Source organism: Neolamprologus brichardi, chromosome 12 (assembly GCF_056152115.1).
Source record: "Neolamprologus brichardi isolate AB-2024 chromosome 12, ASM5615211v1, whole genome shotgun sequence".
Taxonomy (NCBI): Eukaryota; Metazoa; Chordata; class Actinopteri; order Cichliformes; family Cichlidae; genus Neolamprologus; species Neolamprologus brichardi.
In genome coordinates, this window is record NC_142115.1 from 17,638,103 (window position 1) to 17,657,500 (window position 19,398).

At 39.4% G+C, this 19,398-nt stretch overlaps 1 protein-coding gene across 1 annotated transcript in view; it reads left to right on the forward strand.

Annotated features, from left to right (window-relative positions):
- si:dkey-40c11.2 (uncharacterized) overlaps positions 1 to 19,398 on the forward strand; it is a 31,853-nt gene that overhangs the window by 3,519 nt on the left and 8,936 nt on the right. Inside the window, exons 2-4 of the mRNA XM_006784110.2 lie at positions 13,772 to 13,827; positions 13,996 to 14,108; positions 15,217 to 15,291. Of these exons, the coding sequence (XP_006784173.2) occupies positions 13,772 to 13,827; positions 13,996 to 14,108; positions 15,217 to 15,291 (244 nt within the window). The remainder of the gene's footprint in view (positions 1 to 13,771; positions 13,828 to 13,995; positions 14,109 to 15,216; positions 15,292 to 19,398) is intronic.

Below are 19,398 nucleotides of genomic sequence, written 5' to 3' on the forward strand. Positions count from 1 at the left end.
ATAGTACTCTAATAATGCCTAGCTCCTCTAGCCTGTGATTACATGTCAAGCTATCCTCAGGCAAGATACTGAACCCTGAGCTGCCCCCGATGCATCATCTGGAGTATGATTATGTGGATGTCAGGTTAAAAGCTTGTAAGCATAGAAAAAGTGTGAATAAGTGAATGAGCATTGTAGCAAGAAAGTGCTTTGAGCGTTCAAATGGATTAGAAAAAAAACTGCTGTATAAGTAGCAGTCCATTTACCATTTCTTTAATAAGATTTCAAAAGTCAGTGGGAAATGTAGGAAATCAGCATCAGCCATTTACATTTAGCAACACATTATCCCTCCTCTCCAGGCCTCTAATCTCCTGTGAAGGGATTCTCCTATTGATGATAACTTGGACTACCTTAATTGCAACATAGGCTTTTTGCGTTGCTTCAAAAGTTCCACAGGCTCATGCATGATTAACTGACACCTAAACAGTCCCTGAGTCTAAAGTTACTTTCTAGATGAAGTACACCTGTGTTGCAGGGCTGCATGTGTGTGAACGTGCACACTTCGGTTCTTCTGCCTGTAAATAGTAATAAAGTACAGTTAACACTGTTATCAGGAAGCTAATCCCTGCTTAAACTTCCTTGTACACGTTCTGCTTTTTGTTCAGTTCCTGAATTATCCACAGTGACCCACCTGTCAAAACCCCCCTAAAACACATTAGTTCAAGCTTTTCATACACACATGCCATTGTGCAACGTTACCTCACGCCCTTCTATGTTGAAACAATACCTGCTGGTCACCTTACTATAAAATTCCACAGAAGGAACCCAAGCAGTCTGATTGGTTCCCTTTCCTTTCACTGTTCAGGATGAGGCGTCAAAAGTTGCACAATTGCTTCCAAGCTCACTGACACAAGGCACATTGATCTAAAATATAAATAGCAGCATACTATAAATAGGATATCAGAGGTGAGTACACTGGACCGTGACCAGTATAATCTTTGTCACAGCGACCTGTACCGTACCTTGGAGTAGCTTTATTTGTGACATAGAGGCATGAATCTTATCAAAAGAAACCCGCATCCTGTCACTTATTTTTCCTTTAACACTAAGACTACAACTTGGCCCAATCCAGTGGGTTCATTGGGGGCGACACTTGAACACTAACATAAGCTGATCAAAGCACAACTGGAGCCGGTGAAGTGCTTTTTGTGTGACATTAGGACAAACATCATACACACAAGTGATCTGTTGGGGCACATACTTATCAGCTTTTTGTTTAAAGTTATTCCAACAGAATTTCCTGTCTTGTTAGAAAAACAAACAATTCCACTGCACTGTGTAGGCTGAAGCTTCTGCAGAGCAGTACCCTCAGCTTGTGTCGCTTGCTTGTGTGAGCAAGTTTGTGGGTGGCATGTTTGAAGATGATGACAATGATAGCTATAATGGCTGTTGTATGTATCCCTGTTTAGATGAACTTAGGGGATGATTTGAGCAGTTATCACTAAACAACTGCTTTCTTCTCCCTTAAATGTTGTTTAGAGTCATCTAGGGTCTGAGACAAAGCTGCAGGGTAATGGTAGGGTTTAGCCATGGTGAGACATGACTACACACCGTGACACTGGATGTGTGCATTCTGCCTGTTTGGCCTCACATGTTTGGGTCTCTGAGTGTGCGAACTGTCGTTTGTTTGGAAGTGCGACTCGTAGCGGCCCCACAGAAAATGGAAAATGTTGGTAATTAATGTTTCACAACTTCAAGGTACTGTCGTGCCATTCATTTTGGTTTCAGGTGTCAGTTGTGAACAATGCAAAGAGCTCTCACCTTAATAAAAGAAATTGTATCCCACAGATTTTCTTTCCATTGCAGCAAAGGTTTGGTATTAAGATCATGGTAAACAAAGCTCTCAAAGTATTTTGTCAATCCTACTTTACAACTGACCTTTCTTTCAAATTCATCTTTTGTTCATTCAAGTGTCTCACATCATTTCACCCATTGTTTCCAGTGGAGCTCTGTCCTTTTCTGTGCCTACAGCAGTGGGGGCAACAAATGACTTATTGTTTTATATAAGTCTTCAGGACTCTGCTGAAAATCTTTGTGGAAGTATGATTTTTTTTCATGCACATGTTATGATAAATGGAAGCAACATCAGGGAGGACTGCCTGTTCAGCTAATGGGCCTCGCACATAGCTAGGGTATTATTTTCAAGGGCGTGTCAGATAGCTGCCTAAAGACATCTGTATTTTAGTGTTTCTTCAAACATTGGGACGAGAATGAATACAGAGTGTGGCGTGTGTGTCCTAAGCCAACCGATGGACTTTCAGGGGTATGTGTAAGCAATGATGTGATATACCACAACTCACAAGTATAATCACAGTCATATAGTAGAATTAAAGATATGTGAGTAACCTAACTATTATAATGTTGCAATGCTTATATTGAGAAGTGCTGAAAGAATTGATGGGCTTCCACATGGTTTTCCTCAACTACTAAGGATGGTCTAAGCAGCAAGGCAAAGAAAAATTCACCCCTACAGAGCCTTATTGGAGAAATAAAAAGCAAAAAAAATTATCCTGCTTGTATGATCTGAAGTAAAAAGAACTGTTCTTCTTTAAAAAGAAAGAATGTGTTTTAAAGTTCATTGCTTTGGTCTAGGATCTTGCATGTTCCTGTGGCTCATTGACTTGAGTGTGCCAAGCACAACACGACAAGCAGTGTCAGACGGTTACAGAGTCCCTATTGTAATTTTTCCTCTTAAAGGAAATGGAATTATTTAAAACAGTAACCTTGCCTCTCTTCCCATAATTTTGGGTCTAAATTATTGCAAAAACAATTGTAGAAGGGCAACCGTCCACATGGTTTTGTTACTGACAGGCTCTTATTATCTGTGATTGTTTTTGATGTTATCCTGCCTTGCTTTTAAGTATGCCATCTATCTATCCATCCATCCATCCATCCATCCATCCATCCATCCATTTTCACTTCAGGTTTGCAGAGTGGCTGTCCCAGAAAGTAGCTACCAAGTACACACACACACACACACAAACAGAATTTCGAAATAGACAGCCCTCCTCTGGCAGCGTTCCTCTTTGTCCTTTCTGTTCTAAGCACCACCTACCAAATAAGCACAGGTATAATCATGTTCTTCGTACAAGCTAAAAATGAGTCAGTATTGACTTTTGGCTTTACACAGTATACAGATGTCCTCTTCTTAACCCATTCCACCCCTGAGTCTTAACTTCTTACAAGGAATATCCTCTCTGCGCTTAAATTACTCACCTCACCAGGTCGGAAGAGAACTGTGAAGTTTCCCAGTGTGGCCTAGACTTTCTAAAGCCATAAAAGTCTAGGTCCATATTGATTCTAATGCGTTACATATTATTACTTATTATACCTTGTAATTTTTAAAATTAAACTATGCCTGCTATAATACATGATTTTGTATTCAAATATTCTTTATTAAGGAAGAGAAAGGAAATAATAGCGATTAATTGTGCAGGTTATTAGTTAAAGGTTGGTTACCACACAAATCTTTAATCGGTTAGAAACAAACCAGTAAGGATCTAATCCGGAAAAGGTGTTCATTAGTACCTTGATTCAGGACTTTATAGTAGATGATTAAAATAACCACATAGGAGATACTATATTATCGAGTAATTAGGTAGTAATTAGTTCATGATTATCTCTAAACTGAACTTCTTTATGAACTGTTTTCTAACTTTACACACAACACTGAGAGGCACAGAACTGTAACTCCAACAGTAGCTACGCTTTTTATGCCACATCAAGGAGTAAAGCGTCATTCTTTTTTCCTTCAGGATTACTTCTCTGACACATGCAAATGCATATACACACAGAACAACATTAAACAGGTTTAATGAAGACACACTGGGCTCTCATTCCTACAGTCACACTGTCAGGTTTCATGAGCTGTGCTTGCCGACTTGTTCAAGCAACTGCTCCTACTTTACCACAGTTACAAAAGCGCCCCCTGTTTATAGTGATGGCATTGTGTGGGTTAAATGTTAGCATTTCGCAGCAACACAGAATGCAAGACTTTGACTGGGAACTCTATTTTCCTTTCTCCTGCCCTGTTTGTTCACTTGCTGGCGGTGAGATTGAGCTGTGCGTCTTTGTGGAAAGTTGGGGGGGGGGCTCTGTTGTCCTGACGACCCTGGTGGGAAAGCTAGGTTGTTTGCTGAGAGTGAATGAATTGAGGGAGGTGAGTGAAGAGGGACTAAGCAGGATGGGAAGGGACTGCAAATGAATGAGGTAAAGTTAAAAGAAAATAAAGGACAGTATGTGAGAGGAAGGAGCAAGAGTTGCAGCAGATGGAAGATCAGGTGGTCCGGATGAGAGTCTTTTGAAAAGCAGAGCCATCAAATTATAAAACTTAAAGAGGCAATAGAGTGGAGAAAAGATAAGAGGACAGGTGGAGGGGTGAAGAACAATGAGAATAAGATCAAAGCATTAAGAGAAGATACAGAGAGGACGGGTTAAATGAGCTCCAAGTGGGTATTTAATACTTGAGAGTTTGCTTTGTTTAACTGAAGGAAATGCTTGAAGATGAGATGCCATCATGTTTTCAATGAGCCTGTAATAACTGTAATGTAGAGAAGGGAGGATGCTTACGTGTGTGTGTGTGTGCTGTGTACGTGTGTGCCTGTGTGGTGCTGTTGGACAGTTTTGGCAGGAAATGCCAGAGTGATCCCAGTGGACCGTGATTTTAGAAGATTTTTTGCTCTCCTCTCTTCTCCTCTCCAAATAAACTATATACCTTCCAGAGTCATAACGATTTACCCCATATAGACTCGCAACAACTCGCAGTATTACTTTCATCAAAACTCTTCCCTCCATTAACCACATACTCCAACTGCCCCCTTGGAAACCTCCAATACACTTTGACTGCTTCCCATTGTGCGCCATTGTTGAAGGCGCCCTTCTTAACCTACCCATTTACACTTTTGTGTATCCCCTAGTGCTTTTCATCGTTTTCCCCAGTGTGAACCCATCTCTGAGTGTCTCTTCTCCAACCAGAATATAACTCTCCACCGTGTGGCCCCGTCCCTCTTTAAGCTCCCACCGTCACGACACTGAGCTTCTTGTATCCATCTTCTATTGTTTTTAGCTTAAGTACTGCTGTGTTGTTGAGTAAAAATAAAAGTATAGAGGAGGTTATATTAAGTTTTATTCAAACGGTAATATAACTTAAAATATTTTTTGTTTGTTTTCACTCGAGACTGTTTCCTCCCTGCTGAATCAATGCATGCTATTTGGCTTTGGGAAAAGCTACCGTGTTTCTGTGAATCTCTTTCAAACCTGAGCTGCTCCAGGTTGCGTTCTTTGCTAGTGCGACGTGCACTATCGCGTGATGGTAGTAAATGTGTGCAGCCTCTGCTTGCAACATAACTGGCTAATGCTATCTGTAGATTAACTGAAGGCTGTAACGTGAAACCAGGTGTTGATCGCTTGATCTTATAGTGCGCGCTGCTGGCCGCCTGTGTCATTTTGTAGTGTTAGTGTTAATCTTGTGTTTTGTCTGCATTTGTTGCAAGATTGCTGTCTCAGGACCTTGATTGACACTTACTACACGGCAGCATAATATTTGTCTATCTTGGTCTCTTTGTCTGTCCCCCCCGATATTTTCCATTTACGACAGGGAGGGCTGCTTTTTCTTTTTTTTTTCTCACTGGTCCTTGGCAGTGATTTAATTACTTGTTTGTTTAGTTTGTCGTTTTCTAAACTTCTCTGGCTCCGTGTTTTGCTGAGAGCAGATTTTTTTAAACCCCCTCCCCTCCTCCTTGCAGCATTCCATTCAGTCTCTCCCTCACCCCTCTGCCTGATATTCTATGCAATCTGTTGTTTGTTCGCCAAAGATTTCACATTATGTTTAGCTACACTTCCAGTCCTTTCTTATAATTTTGCCATCCGTCGCCTCTGTCATTTCTCTTGGATTTACCATATTCTCTAGGCCAAATAGCTTTAGTGGTCTGTAATAGTCTCCAGGGGAGTCTGATATTTTCTCCACCCTGTCAAGCATTATACAGATCAGTCAGCGTTACTCACAGGGTGGATCTGAGAAACTCTTATGGGTCATACAGGCGAGTGTTTACGCTTCAAAATTGTACAGCTGTCCTTGAAAGGGGAGGAAACACGAGGCATCTTTAGTGTGAGCATTACCCTACCAGAAATGCAAAGCAATGTAAGTGATATTTGCTTATGGTGGAAAAACTACAGGCTTCTTTTTGCTTCCTAAGCAGTGCCTGCATGAAGAAATCACAATATTTAAGAAAAGAAGATGCAAGCATGAAAATGTGACCTTGTCCTCTACGTAGCCAAACTGATAAGGTTTTTTAAGTATTTCAACCACTCTAAGTAAGCAGTGGTCTTTGCAGCAATTAGCTCTGGAGTGGTGCAGGTTTATTGGTAGCTTTCAGTGAGACCTTTAAAATATTTTCAACAAGCAGAAAATTAAAAAAAAACATTGGCAGTTTAATGATCATCAAACATTTAGTGACTCTTTGACTCATTTTAATTTGGGGCGCTGCGTATCCCAGAAGAGAGCAATCATTACAGGATAAAGATTCGTAATCACTGAGAAAGAAAACTTGCATTGATTTGCAATCACCCATTCCATGCTAATAAAATGCACCACATGACACAACAAAACCACTGGATGTGCTCATTGCAGAGGTCAAGATTTTCCACTTATTTTTCATATTTGCTCTTGACCTCATGCTTTGAAGGAATGCTTCCCGTGGGACAGTTGTTTAATTTCATAAATTCGGCATTAATGATGGTTTATGATACAGTATATTTCACAGCTTCACATTAGACAGAATTGGTAGAGCAAAAGGCAACATTTGCTTCTATTTACTGTCAACATGGAGGGATTATTGCAGGCAGATGAATTCATTTTTTGTTTGCAGTTTATCACTAATTAGTTCATTATCATTAATTTTGTGCTTTGTTTCAGTAGCTTGTATAGCTTTCATTGTTAAACTGGAAAATGCCAGTGAAAAAGGGTTTTATGCTAAAACATTAAAGACTTTTTGCTTCACAGGACATCCTAGAAGGGTATTTTTTTTACTGTATGTGAAGTGTTGTCTGACTGTATATCCACTCTAGCATCTGGTCTGCTTGACTAGGATAAAAACATGCTGCTGATTGGGACTTGGGCATGGTTTTATTGTTAGGTCAAAAGTCTTGGCAAGACATCACCATCACGTCATAGCTGGGCCTCTTCAGAGCCAGCTTTATGTCTGACACAGTAGTATACTGGTAATAGACCAGACATTATATGCTGGTCTAAAGTCTGGCAACATATGTTTTATGATGACAGTATGGTTTCAGTTACTCTCACACATAGCTATACACTTCTCTTTGTATTTGGCAGTACTTCAGTCTGATCTCATTTGGAAAGGTATAGTTAAGTATTAACTTCATCAGAAATGACAGCAGCAGGATATTACACCCTACTTAATAAACCACAGAACTGCTAGAGGGTACCTGGCTTGTTGAAATAAGATTTCACCCCCATCATTGCAAAAACCTTTTTTTGTGGTTATTTTCAGCTTTTTTTGCCTCTTGGCTTCATCAACGTATCAACATTATGTTGCAATGAACAATAGATGGTTGTGCAAAATTCATGAGCCACCCTTGATTTCTTTGTATGTCTCTTCCAAGGAACCAGACTTCCTTGTAATTTTTAAAGTGGCCTTGAGCAACAGTTCTCCAGGTTTTCTGAAGGTCTTTCAGAGTTTTTCTTTGGACATTTTGTTTGGCTGCTTTTCCATTCATTTTCAGCGAAGCATTGTACCTGACAGTTTTCACAAGAGTGTTTTGTTTGTTAAATCACCGACTTACGGGGAAAAAGAGGCAGTGGTTTGTCTTTTCTCTTAGTTGAAGCTATGAAAATGCCAAAGATAACACAGTTTGACAAACATAAAATAATAATTTTGCACCACTAAGGTGATTTCCAAAGAGCTATTAGCTGAAAACCTAGCATATTCTGGTATGATGTGTATGGTCTCATTCAAAAAATTAGGAAACTGACAAAAAAGGAGATGAACAGTATCTGAAAATCATATCCTTAAAAAAAATATCTGTAAATACCTGGTACAGCAACTGAGAAATACATCCAGTGTTTCAGTTGATCCATATACAGTTCACTGAAGCCTCATCAGAAATGTTCTTTGTCAAAGGCTGGTTGAGGTGTGCCAAATTACACAAGAAAAGATGGAATATTAGTAGCAGCAGATCTTATAGAGTGATGAAATTTGAAGTTTTTGGTTTTTGGCTTCATTTCAGTCGTTAGCGTTGGGCATCTTGTTACAATTGATTAAATTATGAATGTAGAAAAGTACCATCAGATTTGGATCCACCATAAAATATCATCTGGAAAACATCTGGCTTCATTTTTCACAATGACAGCGAAGCAGTCAAAGCATACCTGGCGAAAAAAACCCAGAATAGCTCACAACAACAATATTAGACATGAACTGGCCTCTCCGGAGCCCGGACCACAACACTGTTGAAGCAGTGCAGGATCAGTTTGACAGAGAAGAGTACAAAAAGCAGCCAACATCCAAGGAAGAGCTTTGAATGTCCTTCGAGAAGCCTGGAGGTCTATTCCTGAAGACTACTTAAAGCTCATTGGACTTGTACAAATGTTTTTGATTTATAAACTATGTTGTATGTTTGAACATGTCAATAAATTGCTCCTATTTCCTTTTTTTTTTTTTTTTAGCAAACTATAAAAAGAAGTGTGACTCAAGACTTCTACAAAGTACTGCACATTCAAATATCTGTATTAAATTTGTCTTATTGTGATCATTACTCCAGTTTAATTGTAACTTTTTTTTACAGAGTAGGTAAGGAGGGCAGGACGTTAGGCACGGGAACAGCAAAGAGAATCCGGGCAACATTCAAAATAAAAGACCTCATCCAGACTACACGCTTTTATCTGAAATGCTCATTTAAACTGTATGAAGGACAAAATAGCATTGCAGACATCAGATCACACAGACACAAAACAGGTGTATTTTAGTCTAGTGATATGTTTCAGTCCTCTACTCTTAAACAGCTCCAATTAAAGGACCTTGCTGCTTGCTTTGAAAGGATTACAGTAATTCTCTGTAGGCTGCCTGAATCCATAAATATGAGGACCAAGACTTTTCCTGACTCATTTGCTTTGCAACATTCATTTTTATCTTACCTCTTTTTCAAAATGCACTAAATTTTCATCTCGTTCGCCTTCATTTTTTCTGAATGAATCTGGGTCATCTGGAGATTTAAGTGCTTAGAAGAGTTCATATAAACACCATGACTCAGCAACATTGTTTTATGCATGTTATTAATAAGGGACTGCTGCGAAACTAGGTACTCTAGACTGTGCGTAAAGTAGTGGAGCTTCTGATGAAGCTGTTTTCATTGACATATGCACACACTTGTACAACTTAATTGAAAGTATGTGTGCTCGCTGTGTCTCTTTGGGTTAGCATGCAACATTTTTCACTCAGGATACATCACTTAGGTCACACCATACCAGTCTGTAGGACTCTTACAAGCCAGACAAATACTTGGCTCTATTCATTTACTTCCTCCTTAGTCAGATTTCCTGAAACCCTTCCCATAAACCTCCATGTGTCTCTGCAGTGCAGACGGAAGAATGTGTGCACCACTGGGGTCGCTGTGTGGTCACTATATGAGTATCACGTCTGACTAGACTTATTATGCCCATGTTTGGAGAGAGGAAATGAGCGCCGTGTGCTGCGGGGACGTCTCCAAGCTCCCCAGTCTAGTGCAAACGTAGTGGTAGACTGGGAGACAAGCTAAAAATAGAACTGGAAGGCCAGGTCATCTTTGAGCCAAAAGTAAGGAATTGTGAAGCTGAGAGGAGCAGAAGGAGAAGTATATCTCATGTGAAATAAAAAGACATTATCCATAAAGTAGGCATTTAAATCCTAGGTACAGTAGACAGGCCTACAAGACTTGACTTAAGTAGTTATAAATTTGTTGATAAGCTTTACCTGGGAGTTGCTGGTGTATGTGTGCCATACATTGGGGAGAGAAAGGGGCACAAAGTAAGGGTTGATGGAGAGCTTAATCCTTGTGAATCCTCCCAGCATTCCATCTGTTTTTTTATATCTTATTCTTCATACCCAGTTTATCAGCAGTGTGCAAAATATAAAAAAAACCCCTCATATCTCAGTGACTGGCAAAGATGGAAGGAATAAATGACCTATGAGCTCACAAGAAGTCAGAGAGACACAGAGGGAGAAAAATGAGGATGAGATATTGCTTCAGTTTGTGAACGAGGTGTGTTTTACTACAAGATTTAAAATAGGAGGAATAAAGCAGAGTTGCTAGAGGTGAAGGTCAGAATAATGAATTTAAAGTGGTAAATATTGTTACACATCAACTGAATATATAGAGTGAGGACGGATGGCAAAGTTAATAAAAAATATGAAAAATGATCGGTGATTCTGGGGCCCATAAATATATTCTCATAGGTTTACTTCTGTACTTCTTTATTTTATAATAAAGGACTAGCACAATAATATGCATTCCCTTAAAAAATAAAATGAAAAAATAAATAGAAGCAAAAACAATCAAAGAATATCTCTTCAGAATCTACAGCACAGGAGAAACGTGTATGCTGTGTTCAAGTGTTTCCTGTGTAATACAGCGCTCTGCTGTTGCAGAGTTTAGCCAGGTGAGGGGAGAGCATGGATACGCAATCATCTGCTTCTGTGATGTTGATCTTGAAATGGTAGAGCTTAGCATGTTTGGAGGTATTACAGGGGCGCTGGCAGGCCAAGACAAACCTTCTCTATTGTTACTGGCTCAGGCCTACAGTACATTGTGTGCATGTGCCTGTGTTTCCAGACTGCCATTTCTTTAAATACTTTGAAAACAGATGTTTATTTGTTGAGTTACTGGCTGTGGCTACGATGCTGAGATTTCATTTCCCACTGTTAATTACTTTAAAGAGTTGATGTTTCAGATTATGACATCATTGCTCTAGGCTTTTCTTTTCTTGTTCTCACTCTCTCCCACTTTGCGCCCCATTGCCCTTCATGATGGCCCCTTTCCCGCCCTTTCACGTGTCTCTTCTCTTCTCTTCTCTTCTCTTCTCTTCTCTTCTCTTCTCTTCTCTTCTCTTCTCTTCTCTTCTCTTCTCTTCCTCTGAGGTCATAGCTGGCTTGGTTTGGAAGTGGGCTGGAGTACAGACATAAGAGTGTCTGTTTTTCTCATCAGTCAGTCAGTGCGTGTGTGTGTGCTGAGTTGGTGAGGGGGGTAGGGGTGTGCTTTATTAATTAGGGGAACAACTTTACCGCTTTTGAAACTTCTATTACTACATTAAAATACCCAATCAAGTGATGCAGACAAAAATGGGCATATAGAGGGAATCTTAATTTCATATGATGTAATATTGCACAGCTTAGCTCAGGTGTGGAGCAAGACTCCAAAGCGATTTTGGCCTTATTGTCGAGGACACCTTTCCAGGATAGACGGGATAAAAGACTTCAGCTTGTGTTTGGGAAAAAGCATGCTCACTACATAAAACTACTGATATGTCCATGCAGTCATTTAGTGGTTCAATGTGTAAGGTTTGGACATGACAGGTAGGCCTCCCCGAGGTTTTCCTTTGATGCTAAATCCTTTGTTTTGAGTCAGTAGAACATTTGCTGTCTCCTTGCTCAAAGAAGACCCTATGTGATCAGTTTCTGACTGTAATTTGTGCCTTTTTCAAAAACTGTATCAATAGATGGATAGATACAAAAGATGGTCTTATTGTGTTTGATTTTGTAATACTGCTTCACTAAATTGAGATTATGTAAAGATTTGGGGAGAAAGCTGCTGAAAAATAGGATCTTTGCAAAGTCCATCTTAGTGAAAGCTGTGGCAGAACAAAGAGTGTTCCTCAGCTCAGCGTGCCTCGTGAGCAAGCTTGTTCCCTGTGGGTGGAAAATTTGCACATGCAATTAAGACTCCTTCACAGTCACATTGACTTTTGACCTTGACAGCTTGGGAATGGCAACCTTTAGGAATGTTAGAAGACCACGGATGTGGTTTGGTGACTTGTTAAAACTAATAAAAGAGAGCAGCATTGTTGTTGCTGCAGTTTTTGTGGCTAATCTAATCCCGAAACACGTAAGTAAGAGCTTGAGGTGATGCAGAGCTCGTGCCAGGGAGCTGGGGGAGAATGTTCCCATAAGTTGCATTATAGTCTTATGCAATCTGATTTCAAATACTTGCAGGGTGATATCATAGATATTAAACAAACATTTGCCAACATTACAAAAACAATAAAAAAAAAACCAAAAATGAAAGCGCAGCAGCAACATGCCTCCTCACACGCTCGGCCAGCTTGCAACTTGCTCAGTAGGTTGCACAGTATGATTATTGTCTCCTCAGCGCACACACATAATGACTGACTTTTGACTGAAGCTTTTTGTTCTTCTGGGAGAAAGAACAAAGGCAGACTTGTTGTATCAGGAAAAATAACAGTGAATGAGAAATGCTAACTGAGTTATTTGGCACCATTGTCAACCCATATACCAAACAGCTGTTTTGTACTCTTTTGTACAGTCAACCGAAACATTTTAAACAGAAAAACTGATGCTGCTTTTAGAATAGAATAGAATAATCCTTTAATTGTCCCACAAGGGGAAATTTGGTTGTAACAGCAGCCAGAAAGACACATATACAAACAAACACAGGACACAGAACAGAAACATACACAATTTTTCTTACATATTTACATATGGACAATGGTTACTATAAACAGAGTACTTTTCTGACTCCTGTCACATACACAGACACACACACACACACACACACACATTCACCTTTGGTCCTTTGTAATCGTTGCTTGTGCCCTTTTGCAATCCAGCTCCAGATGTTATTCTCTGGACTCCAGGAGTCCTACAGTGAAACCTTTACACAGGCCCACAATCAGACACATACTTGTGCACACAGACGGGCACATGCGGCCCTTTAAAGATTTGACAGTTTCTCTCTCTGCAGGCCGCCTTGTTAAGCAACTGACTCTAACGTACACATTTACACAGATGTGCTTCAAACATGCAAAAGGATCGAGATTATTTAGGAAACACATCTTCTCAAATAGCATAATGGTGTCATTTGGGGTTCAGATCCAGTACAGACAAAATTAACTTGCCTTAAGGTTTATTTCTTTGTTTTGGTTCTTATGAAGTCACACATTTTCCTCTTGCAGCAAACCACATATAAGCACTTGTATTGTGTGTATTAATCTTAAATCAGTCACCAAGCTCTTAATTGAGCCGTTGTTTTTCAGTGGTCTCATGAAAACACATCATCAGTTGTCGAGTTGCCACAGCAACAGTCTTCTCACTGAAGGGTGCGGTGGGGCAGGTTTTCACCTGCAAAACACTTAACAAAAAATAAAAGCCCCATAGGTGTGCACACTGTTTATTTCACAATCAGGAGTTGTCCATCGATGAGGAAAATGCTGTGAATGCAGCTTATTGTGTTACAATGTGCCGTGCTGTTTTATCTCTGTGCAGTAAGGGTCTTTGGTGAACAAGAGCAGGAAGGGAGACAGAACAAAGTGAGCGAACACGTGTGTCACAGTTGAAAAGAATTTATTTTTGTCGGTGTAATAGTGCTTCTGCACAGCAAGGAAGCTTGTTGTTTTTCAGACAAAGCACTGGTATGCGCAGGAAAACATTTGGCTTTGGGCTTGCATACACAGAAATCATGCTATTGTTTGCATCTTGACCTGTATGTGTTTGTATGTTCACAGGGCATTATTTGCATATGATGGAGTCACAAACAACCTCAAACTGGCTGACTCAGGAGGTAAAGTGGACTCTTATTTTTATCATTTACCTTCATAAGACCACAAAAAAGCTTGTTTGCTCCCCTGCTTGGGCTTGAAAGAAGTTTATATATAAAAAGAAAGTGCAGCATATTTGCACATCAATATCCCTTTGTTCCTTCACCCTGCATCTGTCTCTTTCCTAACAGCGGGTGGTGTGGCAGAGCTGGCAGCTAAGTTTCACATCTCAAAGCCTCAATATGGACTGTGCAAAGTCGGAAGTGTAGAGACAGGAGCCCCCCGGATCGTGCTGATCAGCTGGGTGAGTAGTAGACGGGCTCATGGGGCTTAACTTGTGTAAGCATTCGCCTATCATAACACAAATACCAGCTCGAATTACTCAAACACACATGCATTCTTTGCCATGAAAACAGCAGGTACGCTTCAAACACAAGGACTTACAGACTTAAATTAATTTGGAGGCAGCTGGGTCATTTTGTAGCTCTGAGATAAAGGGTTTCACATGTGGTTGTGGTCAGATACAGAAGCGTATGCCCTTATTAACTTATAAAGTATTCTGGAGAAACCCGAAATATTCCTGGCTTATTCACATTCAGCACTCTGTTTTCAGAGGCTTACATGAAATTTGGAAGAAAAGCTTTGAAAATGTCTCAGTGCAGTGGAAAAATGAGTGAATTACAAGGCGAGCAGAGGACCTAAGTGTCAAAGACGCAACCCGAAACCATAATATTTTCACCACCGTTGTATCTGGTGCTTGAAGTGGTATGGTGGTATATAGCTCTTCCCTAAAGAAACGCTGCCTTTGTTCTGCTCCAAACATGTCCACTGTTACTGTCTTTGATTTGTCTTTCCAGCTGTCAGGAGCACTTCATTCCAAAAGGCCTGCTCTTTGATTGTATGTTCATCTGCAAACTTTTGTTTATTCTGGTACACTTCCCACGCGGATCAAATTTGTGCAATTTCTTTCTGACTGTAAACACATGCAGCTCAGGCTACCTGGAGATCCTGGGTTCAAATTTTGTTTTTTTTAGAGACCGTTGTTTTAAATTTAGACTGACTTTGCTTAGATTTCTAGTTCCACACAAATAGTCACTAAATACACAAATATACACAATTGTTGATAGTTTTCCTCACAATGGAATAATTCAATTCAAATAATTTGGAGAAATCCTGTTCTTTCAGACACGCATTTATTGACAAGTTGTTTTTTTTTAAATCCCTTTGAGAACTTATTAGATATTGGCATGACGACACTAAACACTTCTCAAGATGATCAGTCTTCAGATGCTAGCCTCATGATATCGTTTGAATCCTGTTGTTTCCCAGCCTGTTTCCTTCATGTCTTTTTTTAGTCTTCTAAGAGAGATCTGTGATATCAGTCTAAGTGTCTACATCCTGTTTGTATGCAGGTTGGCCAAAATGTCGATGACTACAGGAGAACAGAATGTGCCACCCACATTCCAGCCCTCAAGAACTTCTTTAAGGTGCAGTACATAAGAATGTGAACTTGACAATGGCCTTCGGGTTTGCTAAAGTAAATCCAGTCATTTGTGTTTTTGTTTGGCTTCATTTAAGAGGAAATAATTCAATCTGTGCAAGGACCGTTTAGACCCGGAGGTAGTGCCGTGCAAAAAAACACTTGCAGTTTCTGTTACTCTTTCTGTTCATTTAGATTGTTTAATTTCCTGTGAAATTCCAAAATAATAGTGAAAAATGTGTTTTATACTTCCCTATAATCTTTGTCCCTGAATTCCAGACCGTGTACCCTCAAACTCTATATTTACACTTTGTAGTTTGCTTGGTATTGTTTTGAGAGTTTCCTGTCCTCAGACCCCTTCCTGCCCTACTGGTTTGTTGGTTCAGGGTGAGATTGCTAAGTTTTGTTTAAAATGCTGTTGTTGGTGGTACCACCCACAAGTCCCATGCCAAAGTCAAGTAGTGGTAAGATAGACAGGAAGCAGATGGACCAGAGAAAAGAGAACTGTATATTTCTATGATTCAGCTGCATGTGCATATTTTTAGGATTCAGGTGTGTTTACAGCATATGACAAAAACTGTCCATCACTGCTGACGATTCCCCTGTCCGTGCCCCTCAAACAGTGTTTATTTTGTGTGTCAGTGAGTAGAAAGGATTGAACCGACCCCTAGGTTTACCACTTTCCATATAAAGGCATCACCCAGTCGACTGTAGGAGCATCTGTGGAATGTTTGTTGTGTTTTCTTTGTCTCTTTTTTTTAAAACAATGAATGTGGGGTCTAGGATTTTATAAGAAACCAGTTGAAAGCCCACTATCCCCTCTCTGAGTCTTGTGTGAGGCTTCTTTGATCAGAATTTCTTGTGGAATTTCATAATCATAGAAACATGATTTCATGGTGGACGTTAAGGGGAATGAAGAAAATCACTTCTCCTTATGTGAGCTGTGGGACAAATGAGGCTTCTAAACTTAGCCAACACACACAAACACGCTCATTAACCCTTTAAAACCGATCGGAGCGGGCACGCTCTGTTTTGCGTAACTATTTTTAAATTCCGGTAGCACTGCAACCACGTAAGCTAGCGCAATAATTTTTTTTGCATATGAAACCGGAGGAGTTGTACTTACATCTTATGCCATCAGCTTGTCCTAGGTCACGGTTTCCTTCCACATATAGCTTTGCAAAAACTGCATAAAAAGCGCTTGCAGCAACACAAATATAATGTTCCAGAAACACGCTTTGCTGATCCGATCAGCTGTTTGTAACACTTCCTATGTTGGAATATACGTCAGCGCGAACTTTCGCATGTCCGCCATGACCTGCCCGAAACCGGAAGTGAAGTCATTTTCGCGGAAATGTAGTTTTTAACCATCAGGGCCACATGAGCCTATACTGGTGTTTTTAAAAGTTATCTTTGACTTTATGACTTTCTGTATCGTTTCTGGGATGCTTAGGACTCAAATTGCACTGCTGGAAATAGTTTATTTTGATGCATATGCTGCTTTTTTGCAAATTTGCACTATAATATTTATTTTCGTTTTTCCTGCAGTGTATAAAAATTGGTGTATTTCAAAAATAAAACTATGAAGACACTCAAAATAAATTTCCTGTGGTGGGAAACTATTTTGTGCAACGTTTTTGTATTTACAGTTTTGAGGGATAAGCCTCTTAAATTTCTTTAACTAGAAATATATGTTAAAAAAAACAAAAACGATTTTCAATTTTTTTGTAGTTTATTGCACTTTTTTGCAATTTATGTAATTACTATGCACTTAATGCATACATATTATTAAAATCTGGGTTATACTGGTTGTATTGATGTATAGCAACTTGAAATGCTCCCAAAAATGGCACTATAGCATGTAAAAATATAATATAAGCTCTGGCAGACTTGGTTCTATGGTAGCTCTTAAAGGGTTAATAAGCAGGACTGTGTAAGTACCCTGTGGTCACTACTGCTAATGTAAAATGCAAAAAGGAAGAGAAACAATTTATGCTAATTTGACCTCATACAATAGACATACGGATGTCATTTGTAGAAGTACGCTGTGATCATACATGGCTATGCAAAACTGTCTTTTGTTCATGCAAACATCTTTAATCAGTTTTCCCACAAATACTAAAATGCTCACTTATGGCATAATTTACAGTACAGGTGATGAATTAAAAATACCTACTACAATCTCACTAGTATCAAGACAACTTACGCAAAAACGTCAAACACACTGGTGTGTTTCCGGCATGTGTTGTATTGGAGTTGCTGTGTAGTGAACCTTAAAAATTATTTGTCAAAGTATTTATATTCAGACTTAAGCTGTCTTTATTTGTAGAATTACATAGCCAATGTACAGTACAGTCGATGATTTAATATTATTAAAAGCTCGTATGTTTGTGGAGACAAATCTTTTAAGGATCACAAATGACCCCAGTATCTATCACAGGCGCTGTTCTGTTCCATGTCCAATAAAACTGATTCGATGCGTAATTATGATTATGCAATATACTGGAGACTCAAAGGCTACCTGATATTGGTCTTTGAGAATTGTTTTATTTTAACAAATCAGTAGCTGAAATATTGATACACAAAAAGTCACTCCCTCGCCTGCTAAATGCCTACATTAACCAGATGCTATAGTCTAAACAGCTCTCTTATTTTTGAGCCGTACTTGACCTTGCAGTGACATGGAAAACAAAACCATGGAAATGATCTATAAATATATACAGATTGGATGGGTGATAACATCTGGGGATGCAATAGCTTGTTCTTTTTTAAAATCATGGCTACCTTCAGCACTTTAGTTGTTGTCATCATTTTTTACTTATCTTTCTTTTTTTCCTCTTTTCCCTCCACTTTGTTTCTGTTTTTTCTGGCTCGCTATGCTGCATGTCCCAGCTGGCAGTGAGGGGGTTTTGTCGAGACGAGTCTGATTTGGGCGTGTTATAAACTGAAGTTAATGTGGCATTAAGTTATGAAAACGAAATTATGAATAGGGTGCAGGTGTTTCCATTGTTAGTTTCTACCAAAAAACAAATAACTGAATTAAGTTTTGACAGAAGAGCATTGTGTGTGTGTGTGTGAGTCCAAGTGCATAAGATTAGAAACAGTAGTGTCAAATTCTAAACAAAGAAGTTAGTTAGACTTAAGACATTTTGAATTAAGACACGAAATTGGAGCATTGTAGAGAGCAGAGAACCTGGATGCTCTGATGCATACTCAACTGAGTCAGGACATCTCACAAAGGCACATCTTTTCCAATCCTGATATTTATAAAATGTGCATTTTGTTCATCAAACATACAATAAGTATCTGCTGGTTAAATGATAATGTATCAGTCCTGTTTCTGGGTCTCCTTTCTACCATGGGTCTACTGCTACAAATGACACTGTCACCTTTTTAACACGTTGCAATGCTTTTGTTATATTTAATAGAAACAAGCCCCCCAAAAGTCATTAGGGATCATGGTCACTATACATATCTTTACGTTTTTAAAAACTGCAGTCCATGGGCTCGAATATCAAATATTTGAATCTCTCTGGCTGAATAAAAGTTCAGTGTTGACATTTTAGGAATTAGTCAAAACCAGGCACTAATGTATTATGACTAACCTTGTGTTGTGAATGGGCCCATTTTTCCCTCTTTTTTTCGGTCTGTTTTCAGGATCTTCTTCCTCCGGTATGCTAGCTACCAGGCAATTTACGATATGTCAGCTAGCCCAACTTCACTGACCCTCCAACCACCATTGCTATTTAGTCTTCTTTCAAAGGTACAGCAGAGTACTGTGTTTTAGTTTTTTAGAAGTACTTCAGTCAAAACATGGTATCTGATCTTTAGGTGAAAACTGGATTCCTAACTTCCTGCCAACTTCTAACTCTGCTAAACTTTGTGAACCTCTTGATATCCGAATGTTAAACTTTATTGTAACAGCTGGGGAAGCTGAAAGAGTTTGTCCTGTTTTTCTTTCTCTCAGTGGTCCTGAGTTCGATTTTTAGACTTTGGATCTCGGGATGACTAGCAATGCCATACTTAACAAGTAGATACATGTATTCGGTCACATTATGCCTTTGTTATTTAAGGCCAAATGTTTTTTTTTTAAGGTGGAACAGGAGATTAGGTC